General features: G+C 41.5%; 1 protein-coding gene across 1 annotated transcript in view; it reads right to left on the bottom strand.

Moving 5' to 3' along the window:
- The window catches only part of MEX3C (mex-3 RNA binding family member C), a 21,313-nt gene extending 3,169 nt beyond the window's left edge, over positions 1–18,144 (bottom strand). Inside the window, exon 1 of the mRNA XM_061169382.1 lies at positions 17,412–18,144. Coding sequence (XP_061025365.1) covers positions 17,412–18,144 — 733 coding nt within the window. The remainder of the gene's footprint in view (positions 1–17,411) is intronic.
- Between the last annotated feature and the right edge of the window lie 1,120 nt (positions 18,145–19,264).

Below are 19,264 nucleotides of genomic sequence, written 5' to 3'. Positions count from 1 at the left end.
TTTCTTTATCACAAAAACTTATCACTAGATGATGATAAAACTCTCCTAATTCCACTAAGACTCCTAGATCCTGAGGCATACTTTCCTGGTGATCTCTCATTCTCAGGCAGGAGGTGACACCTCTACTGGAGGTCTTTAACTCAGAGGTCAGGCTTATCGTTTCTTCCTCTTGTTATTAGTCATTGCAAATGATGCATGAAATAGGCCAGCTACACTATAAGTGGGTCTGACTTTCAGAACACTAATAGTTTACTACCGTGCAGGGTGTTGGTGGCAAAGAAAAACCATTAATGTACATGTGAGACATTTAATATCTATCATCTTATTTAATCTACATAACAACCCTAAGGATGAGACTATTACACTCCTTTTATTGCTAAGGAATATAAAGCACAGAAAAATTGTATAACATGTCCAAGTTCACACAGCAAGTAAGAGGCAGAGCCAGAGTTAAACCTAGTCTGACTTCATAATCTGTATAGTCTTTTTGCTATTCCCAGAATCTCAAATTCCACACAACTATATTGCGATAAAAACTCTTAAACTGACTTCCATTTAACTGTCTTATCATTTTACCTTAACATTACTCTTTCCTCTGTAAAACTCAATTGATGACAATGGCAAAATGCTCAAGGCTAGTACATCATCTCTTTTCTGTTCCATCAGTTGGATTTCAGGCTTCACTAAGAATCAGTTGTTTTGATTCCCATCTGTTTATACTAGCTGCATTCATGCATTAACTAAATTAACAATTACATAAAGCAGTAACATATAAATAAGACGCTGAACTTGTATGAAAATTGATTATTTTAAAAAATTTCAGTAAAGACGAGTACCTTAAAGAAAAAAAAAAGATGCTGTTGAACTATGGGTGAGACAACTGTAAAATCCTGGGGTAAAAAAACTAACATAGAATAACTTTGCACTCACTGTAAAGTTCTTGCTAAATTCAAAAGAAACATATTGGAAATTGTATGGAATATGGTCATTGAATGTGGTTTTATTGAAGGACTACGCTGGTTGGCAGTCCCATTCTCAAATAAAAGGCTTTGGCCCTAAATCCTGAGTTAAATAAATACAATTTATTTAAGTTAAATAAATAAAATATCTAAGACACCTATGCATAACTACCCATGATTACTTTTTGGAGTAATCACCCATTACCAGCGCCAACTGCGTTAAGATTAGAGGGTTTCAAACGGTAACAAAGATGTCAAATATACAACTAAGGCATAAAACTATGGGGTTATACTTTTCAAAGGTCTTAACGCGAAGCTTGCCAGAATAGATTTCTTCTCATGAATATATCATGCTATTCCTAGTTCCTCAAAATAAAGCAGCTAGGTGCTGCTGAAAAACACGTCACAATCTCAGCAGATCCTTCTCTTAAACTTTCTTTTTTTTTGTCCCTCAACAAATTCATAATGTATAAAAACTAATTCTCTCTGGACATCATTTCTAACCTGTGTGACTGCAATAGTACCCTCCACCCCGCACCAAATAGGTCTCCTTGCCTCCATTCTTGCCTCACTCCCATCCATTCTCTATAGTTACTTTAGGCAGATGATGCTTTCTAAACAAAGCACCTATCACATGCTCACTTCTTTGCATAAAGTGCTTTAATGGCTCCCTTTTACCATAAGGATAAAGTCAACAGTACGGCACACACAAGGCTCCTCTGTACTTGGTACCTGATTACTTCTCTCTAGCCTTATCTCTGTACCCCTCTAGCCTTATCTCTGTACCCCTTTCCCCCTCCTCACTTCTTAAACTCTGTGGGTGTGCTTCCACCATATTAAACTCCTATGCATGCTCCCTTGCTTCCATGATCAGAATGTTCCTTTATTCTTGCCCCTTTACTACCAGCTCTGCTTAACTCCTGGTAGCCCTTCAGATTTCAGTTTAGATGCCTCATCCTCTGCGGAGCTTCCTCTCCCTCAGGACTGGTTTGTGTGCCCTCCCTAAGCATTCTCAAAGCACTGGGTGGTTGGCTATAAGTATATGCCACGGGGTGGCCATATAACATTTGTTGAAACAAAGATCATTTTTCTATATAAGAACACTGGGTCCTTATACATATTGCTTTGCATCTAAGCATTTTTGTTGAGCTTTCCCAGCCTTTCATATTCTGGCCCCATACTGCTAATCCAATCCTGTTGAAGGGAGCTGATTATGCTGACTTTATGCTATGAAGCTACTGAATATGTTATTCAATAACAACTTTACTCAACCTACCACTGAACTTTTGGATCTGAACCACAAATGAAGATCCTGTTTCTCCTTCCAACAAACTGTAGAACTTAGAAACGGCTGCTTTCTCACTGCTGGATCTTAGGTACCTATCACGAAAACACTTTCAGAGTCAGGTTTTCTCTAACCTGAAGGTTATATTCAAGAAGACTGGGGGGTGGGGGTGGGTGGGTGGTGCAGCTAAAAGCAAAATTGCAAAGAAAGCACTTAGTGCAGTAACTGGAGGAGGTAAGAAGGGCAGAGTGCAATCAGTCGAATTTACGCTACTGTAAAACATGAAAGTTTTTATTATAGAGTGCTGCTGTAAGTTTATATCTACAATGAACTACAAGGTTAAATTGATAGTGTAACTTCTGAGTATAGGAAAATATATCTGCTTTTGTTCCACAAAAGACAGTGAATTGGAAGACCAGAACAATAAAACTTCTACATCTACTTATCATTTATACAGGCTAAATCTCTAGGAAACTCCCTCAGTCAGCACAGTAGGTGCTGCTTGAGGTTGAGAACTGCAATCATTTTCCATTGGCCAATATGTGACTGATGGAGAGATGCCTAAGGAAGTCTGAAAGGGGTGGAATGAACGCCTAATTCTTCATACTACACACTCAGGGGAGTTACTATCATTATCTGGACACATGAGTTTCTTCTCTGAGCTACAACTCAACAAGAAGGCAGTCTGCTAGAATCACACATTTTCTAACAAAGAGGGCCCTGATCATCCTGCAGAAAAACACTGGGCAACTTCCATTAAGGACAAAGGGAGAGTTAGCTTGAGAGTCTAGGGTTGGCCCCTCTCAACGCTTAGTGTAGTGAACATTATTAGAAAGCTGCATTAAGAAACTTCTCTAAATGCTTCTGAGACTATAAGCAACTGTCAGGTGCACCTTAGTAGAACACTTTGTTTAATACCTAGTAGGTATATTATTAACTAAGAAAATATGCCTAAAGGTACACAGACACTATTGGGCCTATGGATGGTACAAATAAATAGATGTTTAATACATGGCTCATTAGGAAGACAGAGAAGACAGACGGTTGGAGTGTGGACCATCTCTCAGATAGGGGCGTAAGATAGGCTTACCCTGCCCAAAAGGGTCATGTGCTTAGGTTTTGCAGATCAGGGGAAAGAGGGAACAGGAAGACAGCAAAGCTAACCCCTTTTACGCCACTGCCAACAGAAATAGAAGTATTTCTTTTCGCTCCTCAATTTTATAAGACAGTTTTAACACAGTAGCCTTAACTCAGATCAGGAAACCTATAGGAAACCTCATCAATCACATTATTGTTTCTATGAGAACATGCATATTCTGAGCTCCCAACAACCAACACACGGTTTCTAGAATATATATACACGTTATAAAGTTTGGGACAATTTGAATAGGCAGAGTTCTAAACAGATGGCACAAACTAAGCAGAAAAAACCAATTTGTTTTACTATTTTGCAGGTAGAGGAGGTAAAAAAGCTTTTTAGAGTATTTTAGATTGAGTTTCTATTTGAAAGTACAATGATGTTTTAAAAAACCATTGAAAAATTTATAATCTCAGAGTGTCACAAAACTCATAAGCCATAAAGGTACTGAAAAATTAGACTGCACTTTAAAATTGCTGCATGGCAAAACTCACCAAATACAACGTAAAAAAATTATTTACAACTCACATCACAAATGGCTAATTTCTCTCTCTTACACAGGTACCCATATACCTACCCTTATATATCAAAACACCAAAACCCAACAGAAAAAAAAGGTGAAAGAAATAGCTCACAGAAAAGGAAATATATAAATGGCTCCAAACATGAAAATTCCCATTTTCACGTGAACTGAGGTATCATTTTCCACCTATAAGACTGTCAAATATCAAAAACAAATAAACAGTGCTAGTAAGAATGGGAAAAAAAAACCCTTATATTTAGCTGCTGAGAGTATAAACTCCTCAAGGGCAGTTTGCAATATCCATCAATATTATAAGTCAAGTATCCTTTTGCCCCTACAATCCCACTCATAGAATTGAGTCTGTAGGAATACTTGCACAGGGGCAAATGACCTTTGCATTATATTACTGTTTGTATTAGTGTGAGGCTGGTACAGCTATATAAGGGAATACTCTGCAGTCATAAAACTGGTTGACTTAGGGAGACAGGGTAGGAGGGTGACAATTTTCCTTGTACACTTTTATTTCTTACAAATTTTGAACCATACAAATGCATTAGTTTTTTTTTCCAAAGAAATATTAAATTAGAAAAATTTAAAAATTAGTTATGAAGAAATGATACACTTTATTACACTAAGCATATCAATCAGACTTTTGGCTAGTTCTGAGCTTTAAAAAAAATTTATGAACAGCAGGGTAAACGATTTCATAACCTCGAAGCGGAATAAGTCCAAGAAGTAAGGACTAACAATTGTTTTCTTACAGCTACAAATAAAAACCAACATATGGCAAGTTCTATACCAGACTGCGTAGAGATTAAGAACTAGGATAGCACTAATGACTTGCATAGCTGCAATTTTTTGATTTGCAAGTAAATTCTCCCAAGAGAAAGTCTCCAACTTATCTCCCTCCTGTAGGAACCCATTTCCCCTTTCTCTCTCACTGTGGCTGGGACTGTGTTTCACCTTAAAACTCTTTAGCTGCAGCCAGAATTCTGGTCCTCTCACTCCCTGGTAGAGTAGCAAAGGTTGGGTCTTGCTTCTCCAGGGTAAAGAGAGCCTCTTCCACCAGCTGCCTGAGCAGTTAAGAGGGAGAGGTCCTCTGTTTCTGGGAGAGGAGTTGAAGAAATGGAATTGAAATGATATCTTCAGTGTTTCTGAAACCATGGTGTGCAATACCAATTGAATAGGTTCCAAATGTTTCAGTAAATTTGCTGGGGGGGGGGGGAGCGGGGGGCGGGTCACAATCAGAAAAGCTTAAAAGCACTAGACTAGATCTTTAAGGCCACTTTTTAATTCCATGAAACACTTGGAATGACATACTTAGAAGAACCAGATGTAGAATTACAGTCTGTAATGTAGATATGATTCCAGTCCAAATTAATTCACCTTAAAATAGGAAGATTATCCAGATTATATGGGTGGCCCTGACCTAATCACGAGTCCTTTAAAAGAGTTTTCTCCTTCTGGCTTCAAAAGTAGTCAGATGTGCTCTGGCTAGCCCGGAAGCAAGCAGACAATCTGTGCTTGATCTGCCCATGGAGACCTCGTGGCAAGGAACTACAGGTGGCCTGTAGGAGCTGAGAGCTAGAAGGAAAATGGAGGCCTCAATCCAGAAATCTTGTTCTGTCCTTTAATTTTGCTTATTACCTTCTTTAGTTTTTTAGTGCTGCCATAACAAGTTACCCCACATAGTGGCTTCAATGTCACAAATTTTTTATTTTACAATTCTGTAGGTCAGAAGTCTGACATGGGTCTCAACAGGGCTAAAATCAACGTGTTTGCAGGGCTGTGTTTCTGGAAGCTCCAGGGAAGAATCTATTTCCTTGCTCATTCAGGTTATTGACAGAATTTAGTTGCTTACCATCATAGGACTGAGCTCCCTGCTTTCTTGCTGACTGTCTGCTGAAGGCCATTCCCAGCTTCTAGAGGCCACCAACATGGCTTGTGGCCCTGTCTCTCCATCTTCAGAGCCAGCAATGGAGGTTGAATCCTTCTCATGCTTCAGATCTCTCCCCTTCTTGTATCTGACCCAGCTGGGAAAGTTCTTCTGCTTTTAAGGACTCCTGGGTTTACACTGGGCCCACCCAGATGATCTCAGACAACCTCCCCATCTCAAGGTCCATACTCCATATACATATTCAGTTTCCAGGGATGTAGAGTGTAGGCATCTTCAGGGAAAGGGGGTTTATTCTGCCTACCGTATTACCATTTTCCCCTTCCTCCAATTATTTCCTCCATTCTTCCAGGTCCCTGGCTTTTGAACAAAGGAAAGTATTTGGTTCAGAAAAAATTTAAACCCTAACCCAAGAATAGAGACCCAATGTCTAGGGCAGTCGCCAGATATAAGTAGCTAGATATAAATACAAGAAAAGTCTGGGGATCACGGGCACTGGAGTAGGGTGAAGGGATAGACTATTGATAAAAATCAAAATAGGTAGAAAAGAAATATATAAGCCAGGGTGTTGACAAAGACAGGGTGTTTATGTTGAGAGATAAGTGATTTGGTAAGAGATGCACAAGTAAAACCTGGCCTCCACTTGTCCTAAGGGATTTGGCTAGGTGTTCCTAGCTAAACCACTCCTTCTTTGGCCCAAGAACATCCACAAGCCTGATGCTTAAACTTACCCATTCAAATATTAAATTCCCTATAAAGATGCAGGTGCTAATTCCAGGTGATATACAGGAACTATCATAATTTCTGCTCTCAAGGAGCTCACAGTAAGGAAAGGAAAGGAGCTCACAGTCATGAAAACAATACTGATATAATACTGATATAAGATAATTGCTTTAATGAAAATAGGCATACAAAGCAGTGGGAGCATAGAAAAGGAGAGGGCTTTGTTGCTTCCAGAAAATGAAAGAAGACTTCAATGGCATTTGAACTTAGGCTTGAAGACAGTAGTTCTGCCAGGTGGGAAGGAAAGTAGAGGGAACTGCAAGTGCCAAAGCAGGAATCAAGAGCAGAAGATGGCCACACCTGGCTCAGTGCTGTGGGAGCTTTAAGTGACTGGAGGGTAGAATGGCAGGGGAGCAGGTCAGATGGGGGATGACTCAGTCTTTAACATGAGGCAAGGGAGTTTAAAGTCTATCTTGTAGGTGCAAAGAACTTGTTTTGTTTTTTTAAAGAAGTCCCACACGTTATGTGAAGTGTCGCAGATTTTCAACAGAGGATTTTGTTTTCCAGAAATTAAATTCATTGTATTTCCCATTCATTTCATCAATTAGCTACAAATATAAGGTGATTTAAGAAAGCTAAAACCCTTATAAACACACACCAAAACTATGTGTATTTTCACTTTGGATCATCCTTGGGGTATATCTTTCTTCAGAAATTCTCTCCAAGAGGTTTTATTTTAAAAGGGAAATCAGTATACACACACATAAACACACTTTAATAACAATGAAGAGGGGGAGTGAAACTCCTTGAGTAGTTCTTTTTATCTTCAAGAAAATTAGAACTCTGGGCTTGATATTTAAATTACCCCCAGCTCCCACCCCATCCATCTCCTAATTAAGTGGCCATCACTTACCTTCTCCCAGATTTTATCATCTCCTAAACATGCCTTATTCTTCCTTATCTCTACCCAGATATTTCCCTAAATAACCTGGAAAATCCTCCTAGTACTTCCCCTCCCCGCGCCCCCAAATCTTCTGAGTAACAAACTCTTCTGAGTAATAAACACAGTCATTTGGAAAAGATAAAGACTGTGTGTGAAAGGCTCTATGAACTCAAGAATAATACAAATATAGATATGACTCTATCACAGCTACCACTTACTAATACTATTCCAAGGTCTAGTTTAAAGGAAATAATGTAAGGAAAAAAAACTGATTATCTGCAGGACTGGGTTCTAATCTACCACCAGCGTTTGCTTGTGGTTTTAATGTTAGGTCATTCAACCTCTAGCTCTTTTCCAATGCTTTTATCTTTTGACCTAGTCCCTTTTCTCTTAGGAAATACAAAATCACTTCTTTCTGAAGTCTAAAAAGCACTTGGGACAATCAGATACTACCATATCTCACATGCATACATCTATTCTTCCTTTCCTCAAGAAAAGTAGGTTGAATTATAGCTGGGAACATAAGACTTTGAATGGACCATCACAAACCATCTTTGGGAGCTCTAACAGGCCACCAAACCTCTATCTCTCCCTTCATGGCTGAGGAACTATAATTAAAGTTACTTCTCTCATTTGGTTGTTGCAAGGATTAAATGAAATAATGTATTAAAAATACTTATTACAATGCCTGTGGTCAGTAAAGGACAGCTTTTTTAGGCTACCTAACCCCCCTCCCCCCACCACCATTTCAAGTATTTCATGAGTAAACTGAGCCAATAGGCTTGGCTTTAAAATAGTAGAATTCGTAGCACACTTTTCAGTTTTCCAAACTCTCCTATATTTTCATTTAATCATCATAACAGAGTGATGATTGGCTTAATAGCTTTAGGAAGGATAGGAAAGAACTAAACTGAAAGAGCTTAGAGATCTCCCAGCTGGAAAGTCAGATCTCAAACACAAGTTGCCTTAATAATTCCATACTCCTCTCACCACTCCATACTATTTTTCTCTAAAAGCATTAGAGAAACACATTATTTTATATGTACATTTCATGATATATTAGAATTAATGAGGGGATCATATTCTTTAATGATTTTATATATAAATAAGATCCCTTTCCTCTTGGAAGAGTCTAGACAGAGTATTCAAAACTCCTATAATTTTACAAGGACTCAATTTTTCAGTATTAAGAGCTTCAAAGACTGATGAATATCAGCTAAATCCCAGTAAGAGAGTGTTTCTTAATGCACACAACTTAATCCAACATTTAAATAAATTGTTTAGATTGGCAATGCAATGGATTCCTAAACGCACAATATAGAAACAGCTTTCCTTTCCCGGGTTCAAGGGCCCTTCTTGTAGCTCTAGTCAAAATTTTCTGAAATTATCTGTTAAGAATACTGTTTCACTCTAGACATCACTATGTCAACACTTCAAACAGCTTCATTTATGTGATTTTAGTTTTGATTACCAGTATTCATATGGACATCTAATGCCCTAAATCAAGTAGCATCTAAAACAAACAGATCCAAACAACTTTAGGTTGACTGGCTCCTCAGGTAAAGGCAAGAGGGAAGAAAACCCCACAACATGAAAACTAAAATGATAAATAATAAAATGGCAATTTTCTAATCCAACTATTCAGTTCAATAAAATAAACAGCAAGTATCTGCTATGTTTCAGGTACTTTAACTGACATTAAGATGACTGAGATTCAATTCTGCCCTCACTGACTTGTACCAAACTTCAAGCACCAAAGGGAATTGGTGTCTACATGTGTTCAAGTACAGATATTGATCTGTCATTTTCTTTTCTTATACTGTTGGTTGGTGGTGGCGTTCAAGCCTTTTATATCCTCGCTGCTTTGTCTGCTTGTTCTACCACTTACTGAGTTGGAGTGTTCAAGTCTCTAATTCTATTAGCTTGAGACCCTGGATAAGTTATTTGTATCCCCATAGATCTGTTTCCTTATCTGTATGGTGGAAATAAGAATGGATCAAATGAGATGATATACTACCTGACACATTTAAATGTCTGTTATTATTATTTTTAAATCAAATGAATCAATTTTCTATAGAAAGTTAAAAAACATTAAAAAAATTTAAATCCTGAAGATAAAACTTATATTTAGATTGTGAAAAGCATGTTAAGATATTATAAACTTTACAAAACTGGGAGGAGATATGTTGAAGTCAACCTAATTGGTAATTTGAAACCTGGTTTACTTTTACATGATTTTAGGAACTCTTTTTGGACAAAAATAAGAATATAAGAGCTACAAGAGATAATCTAGTTCAATCTCATATGTGAAGAAAACTGAAGCTGAGAATTGCCCAAAGTTATAAACTAATGATTCCTAAATACCCCAATTCCCTAAATACACCATTCTCTCAACCTGCCTTATTTTCCTAGTTGATTCTTAGAAGTGGAGAATTCCCTGCATATATAAAGGTATTTTTAAAAACAGAGGTTAAACTAAATTTAAAATCCCCCTCCTTTTTCACGTAGTTTAGACAAGAGGATCGACATACTTAACAAAAAAAGGGCTCATATTTGGCCTTTCACTAAAGCTGTGACACCCAGAAGAGGGTGTAAATTAGAGATGAAAGGCAGAACAATTTTCCTAACTGGGGATTTTAAAATTAGGTTCATGCCCTTTAGAGGATGTTAATAGAAAGCTGAGAATTACCTCTGCATGGGAATCATATAATGGAATCAGATTCATTTGTAAATGATTCTCTTCCAGACTACAGACTAGCTTAGGTCTTTACCAGGAAATACATTTCAAAAGTGCTGATTTTAAAGAAAATTTTAAGACATTGTAAACTTAAAAAAATATAATATATATCACTAACTAGTGGTATATATGTCCTAGGAAAAACTTACTAAAATTACAATTTTTGGTTTCAACTAGCATTTGCTCAGCGTACAAATCTAGCAGTAAAAAAAATGATAAACTTTACCCTGCCTCATATATAATTTATTATCTCTATACTTTCCATTGTACAGTGAATCTGTACTAATGACATCTTCCCATACCTGATCCTCACAATGGAGAGCGGATGGGGGAGGGCCGGGAAGAACAGCTGGATGGACTAGCTTTACCCCCCCCAGAGGAAACCGAGACTCAGTGAGGTTGGGCGATTTGTCCATGGTCACAGGCCACAAATGGTAAAGCCAGCTCTCTAACAAGTTTCCTAACTCCAAGTTCAATGTCCTTTCCTGCAGGTACTGGTGGAAAGGTAGAAGATAAGCCAAAGGGGAGGGGAGAGTGGTATAGAAAGGGGGACAGTAATAAAAAGGTCAGCCCAAAGGGCAAACATTTTACACTGGTAACCTTCTAGTAGTTTGGAACTATTACCTCCCCACTCTCTTCTAACTATGTTTAAGACGAAACTACTTTATGCTTACCTTCAACTACATCTGCAGCTCATTAAATAATTTTCTTTATTATTTTAAGACCTAGTCTTATTATTTCATGATACCACTTTACCTGTGGTCAAATCAGGCTTCCCTGCACACAATGAACTGCAGTTTTCGCTTACTGGACAAAGGCAACAAACCATGCCCAGATGAACTGTTCTTCAATCTCGAACACTGGCATGAAAGAGGTGCTATAATTATGCAGTGTAACTTAAAATTCTCAAAATCAGTCATGGAATAAAGCCTCAAAGTATTCAAATAACATTAAGCTGTGCATATTCAATTTAGCATAGTTTGGCTTGGCATTACTAGTATTAGAATATCATTTTAAAAGCTTAAATATCAGATATAATCCTTATAAATGTCTATATGGTACCTAATGGTAGTACGAGAAAAAAAGTTAAAAGTAAACATGCATTATGGTATATAAGCCATTTGAGAAGGATTAAGATGCAGTTTAATAAACATATCACTTTAGAATCACCTGAAGATCAATGGGGTTTTAAAACAGATTATCCATAATGTTTGGAGTTTCCTAAAGGAGTTGTTTTTTTTTTTTGGCCTGTGCTGCGCAGCATGTGGGATCTTAGCTCCCTGATCGACCAGGGATCGAACCTTGCCCCCTGCAGTGGAAATGCAGTCTTAACCACGGGACCGCCAGGAAAGTCCCTAAAGGAGTTTTTAAACTGCGAATACACTTTACTATTTGGTATCTTATGACCACTTTTTTTTTTTTTAACATTTTTATTGGAGTATAATTGCTTTACAATGGTGTGTTAGTTTCTGCTTTATAACAAAGTGAATCAGTTATACATATACATATGTTCCCATATCTCTTGCCTCTTGCATCTCCCTCCCTCCCACCCTCCCCATCCCACCCCTCTAGGTGGTCACAAAGCACCGAGCTGATCTCCCTGTGCTATGCGGCTGCTTCCCACTAGCTATCTATTTTACGTTTGGTAGTGTATATATGTCCATGCCACTCTCTCACTTTGTCCCAGCTTACCCTTCCCCCTCCCCGTATCCTCAAGTCCATTCTCTAGTAGGTCTGTGTCTTTATTCCCGTTATGACCACTTTTATCTATAATTTTTTCATTTTGAGTTTAAATTACAAATCCTATAGGGCATAAATTACATTTAAAAAATTCTGTCACAACCCCATAGATTTTAAAATAATACTGTGGTAATCATCATGAATACTTTGGCTCTCTCCTGTAGGCACACGATTGTAACGCAATTTCTCGCCCACTTGAAGTTAGGTGTGTCCAGATGACTTGCTCTGATTAATGAAGTATGAGCGGATGTGATCATTATTACTTCTGGGTCTAACATTTAAAGACCAGTGTGTGCTGTGCCACTGTCTCTCATCCTTCGGGCACAGGGGAAGACCAGCTAACACTTGAGATGGTGGCTGCTTCACTGGTCTAAGACTCTGAATGACTAAAATGAGCACAGCCCCTGTGAATAAGAAATAAACCACTGTTGTTTCAATACTGAGATGCTGGGGTTCTTTGTTATCACAGCATCATTTAAGCCTATCTGGATAGAGGTGCCATGTGCCTAACAGGCATTTAGACATCAGTTCGTTCTAGTTCTATCACCTTAGACGAATATAGTAATGTGTGAAAACTGTCTGCTCAAGCCGAGGAAAGGTGAACGAGATTAACAGAGTGGTTCGAATTAATTTCAGATTTAACTTAACAAAAGTACTATGTGCTTATCACTTACAGTTTCATATATGTCAATTTATTTGTGTACAATTCATAGTCCCCAGAGGTGTTGTAGATATGATAATACCCAGCTGAAGAAGAATCTGAAGCCTAGGGAGTTTAAGTGATTTGTCCAAGACCACAAAGTGAGTTACTGGCACAGAGTAATCAGAATTTAGGAATTTTAATTTCTGATTGCTGGCTCTTTCCAATATATCACAGCTGAGCAGAGACTGTTAAAGGCAATTTGGGACAGTTTTCAACAAGTATTTTTATATTAAAACATACATTCTAAAACATTTTTGTATTCAGTTTAAGACAAAAGCAATAAATTCTTCAATGTGTACAAATCTTAAATTCATTTAAAACCAAATCCATAAAATACTAAGCACTGTCTTATAACTAAATTCCACCTTTCTTTGAAAACTTAAAATGTAAGAACTATCTAGAATTCCAACCCACAGACATTGTTGGAAATTTTCCTCAATGGAAATCTCTAACAGATTAATAGTTCTCAAATACTTGATTCCCTGGATCATTTTTAGGTCACTGGCATTTCTACCAGGGGGCAGAAAATACACCCCTGAATTACCACTTTATTTTCCATTTCCTCCCTAGTGAATCAAAATAGTTCATTAGCTGAGTAAGGCAGGAAGAAAAGGCAGTAGATTCCCCACCCATTTGCAAAACAATTATAATAATCGAACCTTCCCCAATGGTCCCAGAGCTAATACAAACTATTACTTAGATTTTAAAGCCTAGAAAAATGACAACATTTAATTTTTAAAGCTAGCATGTATATACACACAAATTAACTTTCTGAATTACAAATGACAGTGAATTTCTAGTTAGACACATTAGAACTAGAAAATGACCTGTGCCTTCTGTGTAGTAGACACCAAAATTTTATTAAGTAAATTAATTTGGATAGTGATGATATTTTAAGTTATGCATATTAGAAATACAGTACCCCAACTCATGATTAGGGCAGAAATTAACCCAAAATACTATTAGCCTTTCTGAGCAAGATGCTTCAATACCGAGGCAGCAATGTAGAATGAGAACTTTATCTTTACTAGCAAACAAACTGGTCTAACCCCAAGTTCCACTATCTGAGCAAGATACCTATCAGCACCTCAGTTTCTATGTCTGTAAAATGGGGATAACCACCTAGCAGAGTTAAATGGCATGTAATATAGTAACTGGCAGAGAGAATGCCAACAATCCCCCCTCTTCCACAAAAGAGACACTGTGCTTTAGCATTATTCTGAAACTATTTCTCCTCATGAAATGTATATTTCTTCTTAAACAGGGAATTTATGTACAAGATCAAGCTTTCTCTTTTTAGAACTTGGAAGAGTGGTTCAACCCTAGGAAACTGGGAAAAATTTTTCACAAGGATGTATTTAAGACAACCTGAAGCAATGTAACATATTAACTGTTTAAAAAGTGACAATATACACAATCACTTGGGACCAGTGGAGAGAGAGCAGCTTAATAAAGAAGAAAAAAATTTCTAAGAAGGTCTAGCTCAGTGATAGCCAAAGTAGGGTGCAAGAAAATTCATTGGAGTGCAGGAAAAAAAAAAAAATCAAAACACTCCAATTTCCATCTTCACCTCATCCTTTTAAAATTGTCCACATGTTTTATAATGTATAGTATATCAGCATATGCATTATTCATAGATATCCAGATATTGAGAGTATTAGCTTAAATGTTTTTTGACAGTATACAATTTAAAAAAGCCAGAAATAGCCCTTCTTGACTAGGAGGCTAGAGAACACACATAGACCATCAAGTAAATCACTAATGAAAATAGTTAAAGAAGTACATTAATCTTACAGTAATATAAAACCTTGGATTACAAGTCTTTAGCCTCTTTTCAGTTCCTGGCTTTGTTGTACAGTATTGTTGGTTTCAAAATGAGATGCACACTTAAAAAAGGGGGCCAATTTAACATTTGCAAATGACCATATGCTGCTAGGGAGTATAAACACGAGGTCAACGCTCTGCAAACTTTCATCACGATCAAAAGCAGTAGTTTGTTTTTCTGAGAGACAATGGAGCTAAAGGCCATCTACATGAGTTGCTAGTCTATATGACTCAGAATTCCATTTGTTCTACTCTTGGCTTCAGAGCTGGTCACAGATGTCTCCATCTGTGACATAATTATTTCCAAAACCAATTAAGAGATGTCAAACAGAAAATTATGACTTCAGGTAATGAATAAAATGGCAGGAAGGGATAATTCTTAAGGAGGAAAATTTTGTTCATCCAAAGCAAAAAGTAAACTAAATGATTTGCCCTGTTTATTCACTTAGGGAAAGGGGAAATTATCACACTGTAAAAGGATGCAAACGTTAGAAGTTGCCTGGTTTTCTGCAGGAGTGCGAAAATAACTTTACAGGTTTTATCATGGTGCTGCTGAGGGGTGTGTGTGGCAAAGGGGGTCAATGATCCACTAGTTGAATGGTTCAGAACAGGAAAAGGATAAGACTTTTTGCTCTTAAGATAAGATAGAGGATGATGACATACTTTTAACAGTGCTGTCAACTCTGGGAAAATATTAAGCGTAAAAGGAATAGTCAGCAATTTGTCTCCATGTCCTAAGACATAAATAGATTCACATTTCCTTATTAACCAATAAGCTCAGCCGTAAAAAGAAAAACTAAAGACCATTTCATTGCTATAATTTGGTACAAAATACAAACTTGGAATGAATTCAGTTTACTTTTAAATAATGGATTTGCATAAAGGTTAACAGTCTGCATAATTAAGGAACATTTAATCATGCTTTAAACTGTATAATACAGAAGACGAAAATTTGTATTAAACTAAATATGCAAAAGATATCAGTATCTTGTCCCCTAGTAAAACTGTCCTGTGTTCTTTTCCTTCATTATCCTAAACTGTTACCATAAGCACACTGAAGCAACTTGTGCTGAGGAAGTGTCACCCTAGTAGGGCCTGAACAGACACCTTCCCAGCCCCTTTTCACCACTCTCCTAAGTATGAGACCCTAAGTATCAAAAAAACCACAAACTTCCCCCCCCCCCCGCAGCAACTTTCCAACCATACCTAGAGATTATTTCTCCACACCTTTCCTCACACTGTCCTTCATTCTTTCTTCCATCTCCATTTGTTAAAGTCCTATCCGTTCTCCAAGGCCCTCCAGGGTTGATGTTCTTATAGGTACCACTTTGTCACACACTATAGTTAATACCATTAACTACAGATTAGATTAGCGCCATTCCGCTGTTTATTAGACTGTTAGCTTCCTAAGGGCAGCCAAGTTAGTCTGAATTACCCTCACATTCCCAACTGCCATAAACTCAATGCCTGGCAAAATACAAACCTGATACATACCAATTCCCCAATGTTGTTAATGGAATAACCAACTCATTCTGAGTCTATAATTTGAGATGTTATAATTTTATCCTATGTGAGGTGAAACAGTTCTCTCCTGGATTAGTATCTTCAGTATTGCCAAAACAAAACAACAAAAACAAACCAAAAAACAAAAAAAGGCATGCAAAATTTATCTACCGAACTACGGAAATAAACTCTTAATTGAAGGGCATCAGCTTTGAACACTGCCTTTAAGTACCAGTCACCAGGCAGTCTGAAATACGCTATTTCCTCTAACCAGATTTCAGATGGATTTTTCTTATTAAAATCCTAGAGGTAAGAGATGAGCCAACGCTGATATTTGAAACCACCATTTCGACAGACCTCTTATTTATGTGTACTCTAGACCACTTGGGAAAGATGAGATCATTTAAGCAGCAGCGCCATCACTTCTCTTTATTTGACCCCGACAATGCTCTCAACCTAACAGGAGAAAGACATGCATCAACCAGGTTAAATCATATTGTAATAAGGCAGCGGCAGGTACTATGTAGTCCTTCAATAAAGGGGAAAAAGAGCTACGCTAAAGAGCATGAGACCTTCCCTAAAAATGTCGGATACAGAGGTACTCTGGGCATCCCTTCCCCCACCTCCACAAATCTACTCCTGGAATCTGAGACCTAGGTCCTTTGTCTGAGCAATGTGGGAGGAGTCTTGTCTGCAGTACTGGTGTGCTGGCAAGTGAAGAGAATTTACTGAAAACTGTATAAACGCATGAAGTTCCTTAACTCAATCACTTTACTGTCCAATTTTTCTTCATCGTGCACCCTAAAGTGTTCTGAAAGGGACCCAACGTGCCTTTTCGAGAGCTGAAATGTATCGAAAGGAATACAATAAGATCAACAGAAAGTTAGCAAAAAAACTAAGTTTTTGAACAGCGGAGGGGCGGGCGGTAAGAACGACCACTTGAACATCCCCTTCCCTCTCGAACAAGCTCTTTCTACAAGCCTCCATTTCTGTCCATTTCTTCTTCCCAACAAGCCGTTGTAAGGCAAGCTGAGCGCTTTTACAAAGACGGTCGGCTGCGCAAACTTGCAATCTCAAAGCTTTCCGTGCACAACACCGAATCCACAACCGACCCGACCTTTTACCACCTCGCTGAGGTTTTTGGTGCCACGCCAGCCGGGTGTTCCAGGAATACAGCCCGAGTAAAGTGAACACTGCCGGATAGGGTGGCTCGAGAAACTTAGCACCTTTTATCACGCAAGATGAGAGGAACACCGTGGGGTTTTCGCAAGGTGACCCATCTTCTCATCTCGTCGACCCTCGGCTCCTCCCAGACCCCTTCCCGGTGGACCTGGAGGACTCTCCGGGTTCGCCTTTTCTGCCCCACGCTCCTTTCTTTCGTCTCCCCACCCACGCCCGGGGGCCAAGCCCAGCTGGACACCCCCCACACCCGCACTCACCCTGGCGACCGACAATCTCGGCGACATGCTCGGAGCTGGGCACCGGGACGCACTCGGTGGTGTTGACGCTCTTCCTCCGGAGCAAGGCCGCCTGCTCCCCGTTCAGGGCGGCCGCCGCCGCCCCGCAGCCGCCTGGGCCGTAGGCGTGGGACAGCATCGCCGCCATCATGCCCTGGGCATCGTCCCCTCCGTAGAGCACCCCCGCCGCCGCGGCCGCCTCCCGGGCATCGAAGCCGGCGGCGGGCAGCAGGACCGACCCCAGGGACCCGCCCGGGATCGGCTGGGTCTGAGAGGCGGCGGCCGCTGGCGGCGACAGCAGCAGCAGAGACGGCCGGTCCTCCTCCTCTGCCTCCTCCAGCTCCTCCTCCTCCAGCAGGTCTCCGTCCAGCTCCGCTTCCTCCCCCTCCTCCTCGTCCTCCTCCAGCTCCAGCTCGGCCGCCTCCGAGACCCCGGGCCGGCTAGGAGGAGCCCGCTCCTCCGCAGACAGCCCCGCCGCCCGCCGGGCCTGGCCCTGCGCCGCCGCGGCCCGGAGCGCCGGGGCGCCGGGCTCCGCCGGGCTGGGGTCGTCGAGGCCTAGCGCGGCCAGGCGCTCCCTCAGCAGGAGCCCGTCCCCCTCGAGCTCCGGGCCACCCGCGGGCGGTGGCAGCGGCGGCGGCGGCGGCGGCGGGGGCGGCTGCGGCAGGGGGGCCGGGGCCGCCGCCAGGGCCAGGGCCGCGGAGCTGCCGCTCGGCATCGCGACGGCGCGCTGTCAATGGCGGCGGCGGCGGCGGCGGCGGCGGCGGCGGCGGCGGCCGGGTCAGGCGCGGCAGGCGGCGAGCCCCATGGCGGACAGGGCCCCGGCCCTGCTCAGCGCGCAAACACCTTTCCTCTGGGGAGGCGGCGGGGCTGGCGACCCGGGCCGAGCAGCGCCAGGGCCGCCCGGAGACCGGAGAGGGCGGGGTGGAGGAGCAGAGAAAGGTGGCAGAGGTAGGTAACTAGGTGGGTGGGTGGGGACGGCAGCGGGGCGGGCTGGTGGAGGTGGCAGCGGCTCCCCGCTCAGGGTTTCTTTTGTTTCATGGCCTTAACCAGCCCCCGGCGCGCGCGGCGGCGGCGGCGGCGACGCCCCACGCCGCTCTCCGAATGAAGCCGGCGCGCCCTGATTGGCCGCTTTTAATCGCTGGGAGCCCGCCCTCTCCTCCCCGCAGCCTTCTAACTCCTAGCCCTAGCCCCACCCCCCCACCCTCGTCTCGTGCCCCGCCCCGCCCCTCCCCAGAGCTCTGATTGGGTGACTGAGACGAGCCAGCCCCGCCAAGCCTTCTCCTTCCGTCCTCTGCCCTCTCCCCCACCCCTCCCTCCCCTTTCCCTACTGGCTCTCGAGAAGAGGGACTGTGGTTGTTCGCTTTACACGTCACTCTTTGTGACGTACCAGGTGGAGGCGGGGAAAAGGAGGCGGGACGAAGGCAAGGCAGCAGAGGCTGAAACTCGGAACCAGTAGGGGTTTTCGCGCAGGCGCGTGCAGTCGAAGTAGACACCTCGGTTTCCTCGGTTCCCCGCATCCCTCTGGCCCACCTGGGTGGGGTCTTTTAACCCATAGTGGGAGCGGCCTTGGAGCGTAGCGTAGCATGGGCCCGGAGGGCGTTGTTGAAGTGATTTCCCACTTTCAGGGTAAGGGCCTAGAGAGAGTCATCGAAGGAGGGGCCAGTGAAGTGTTCTCCTATCCAGCCGCGGGGGTGGTTTCCTGAGCCGCGTGGCTCCTGGGCCTTCCCTGCACCACTCCGGAATGCTCCTCCCGCCGGGCAGGGCCCTCCCACGCCCAGCTGGCCCGGCTTCCAATACGAGGCCGGTTGGTTACATCAGGAACCTTAAATGCTGGA

This window comes from Eubalaena glacialis, chromosome 15 (genome assembly GCF_028564815.1).
Source record: "Eubalaena glacialis isolate mEubGla1 chromosome 15, mEubGla1.1.hap2.+ XY, whole genome shotgun sequence".
NCBI classification, from domain to species: Eukaryota; Metazoa; Chordata; class Mammalia; order Artiodactyla; family Balaenidae; genus Eubalaena; species Eubalaena glacialis.
The sequence above is the reverse complement of the archived record's forward strand: the minus strand, read 5'-3'. Positions and strand labels throughout refer to the sequence as shown.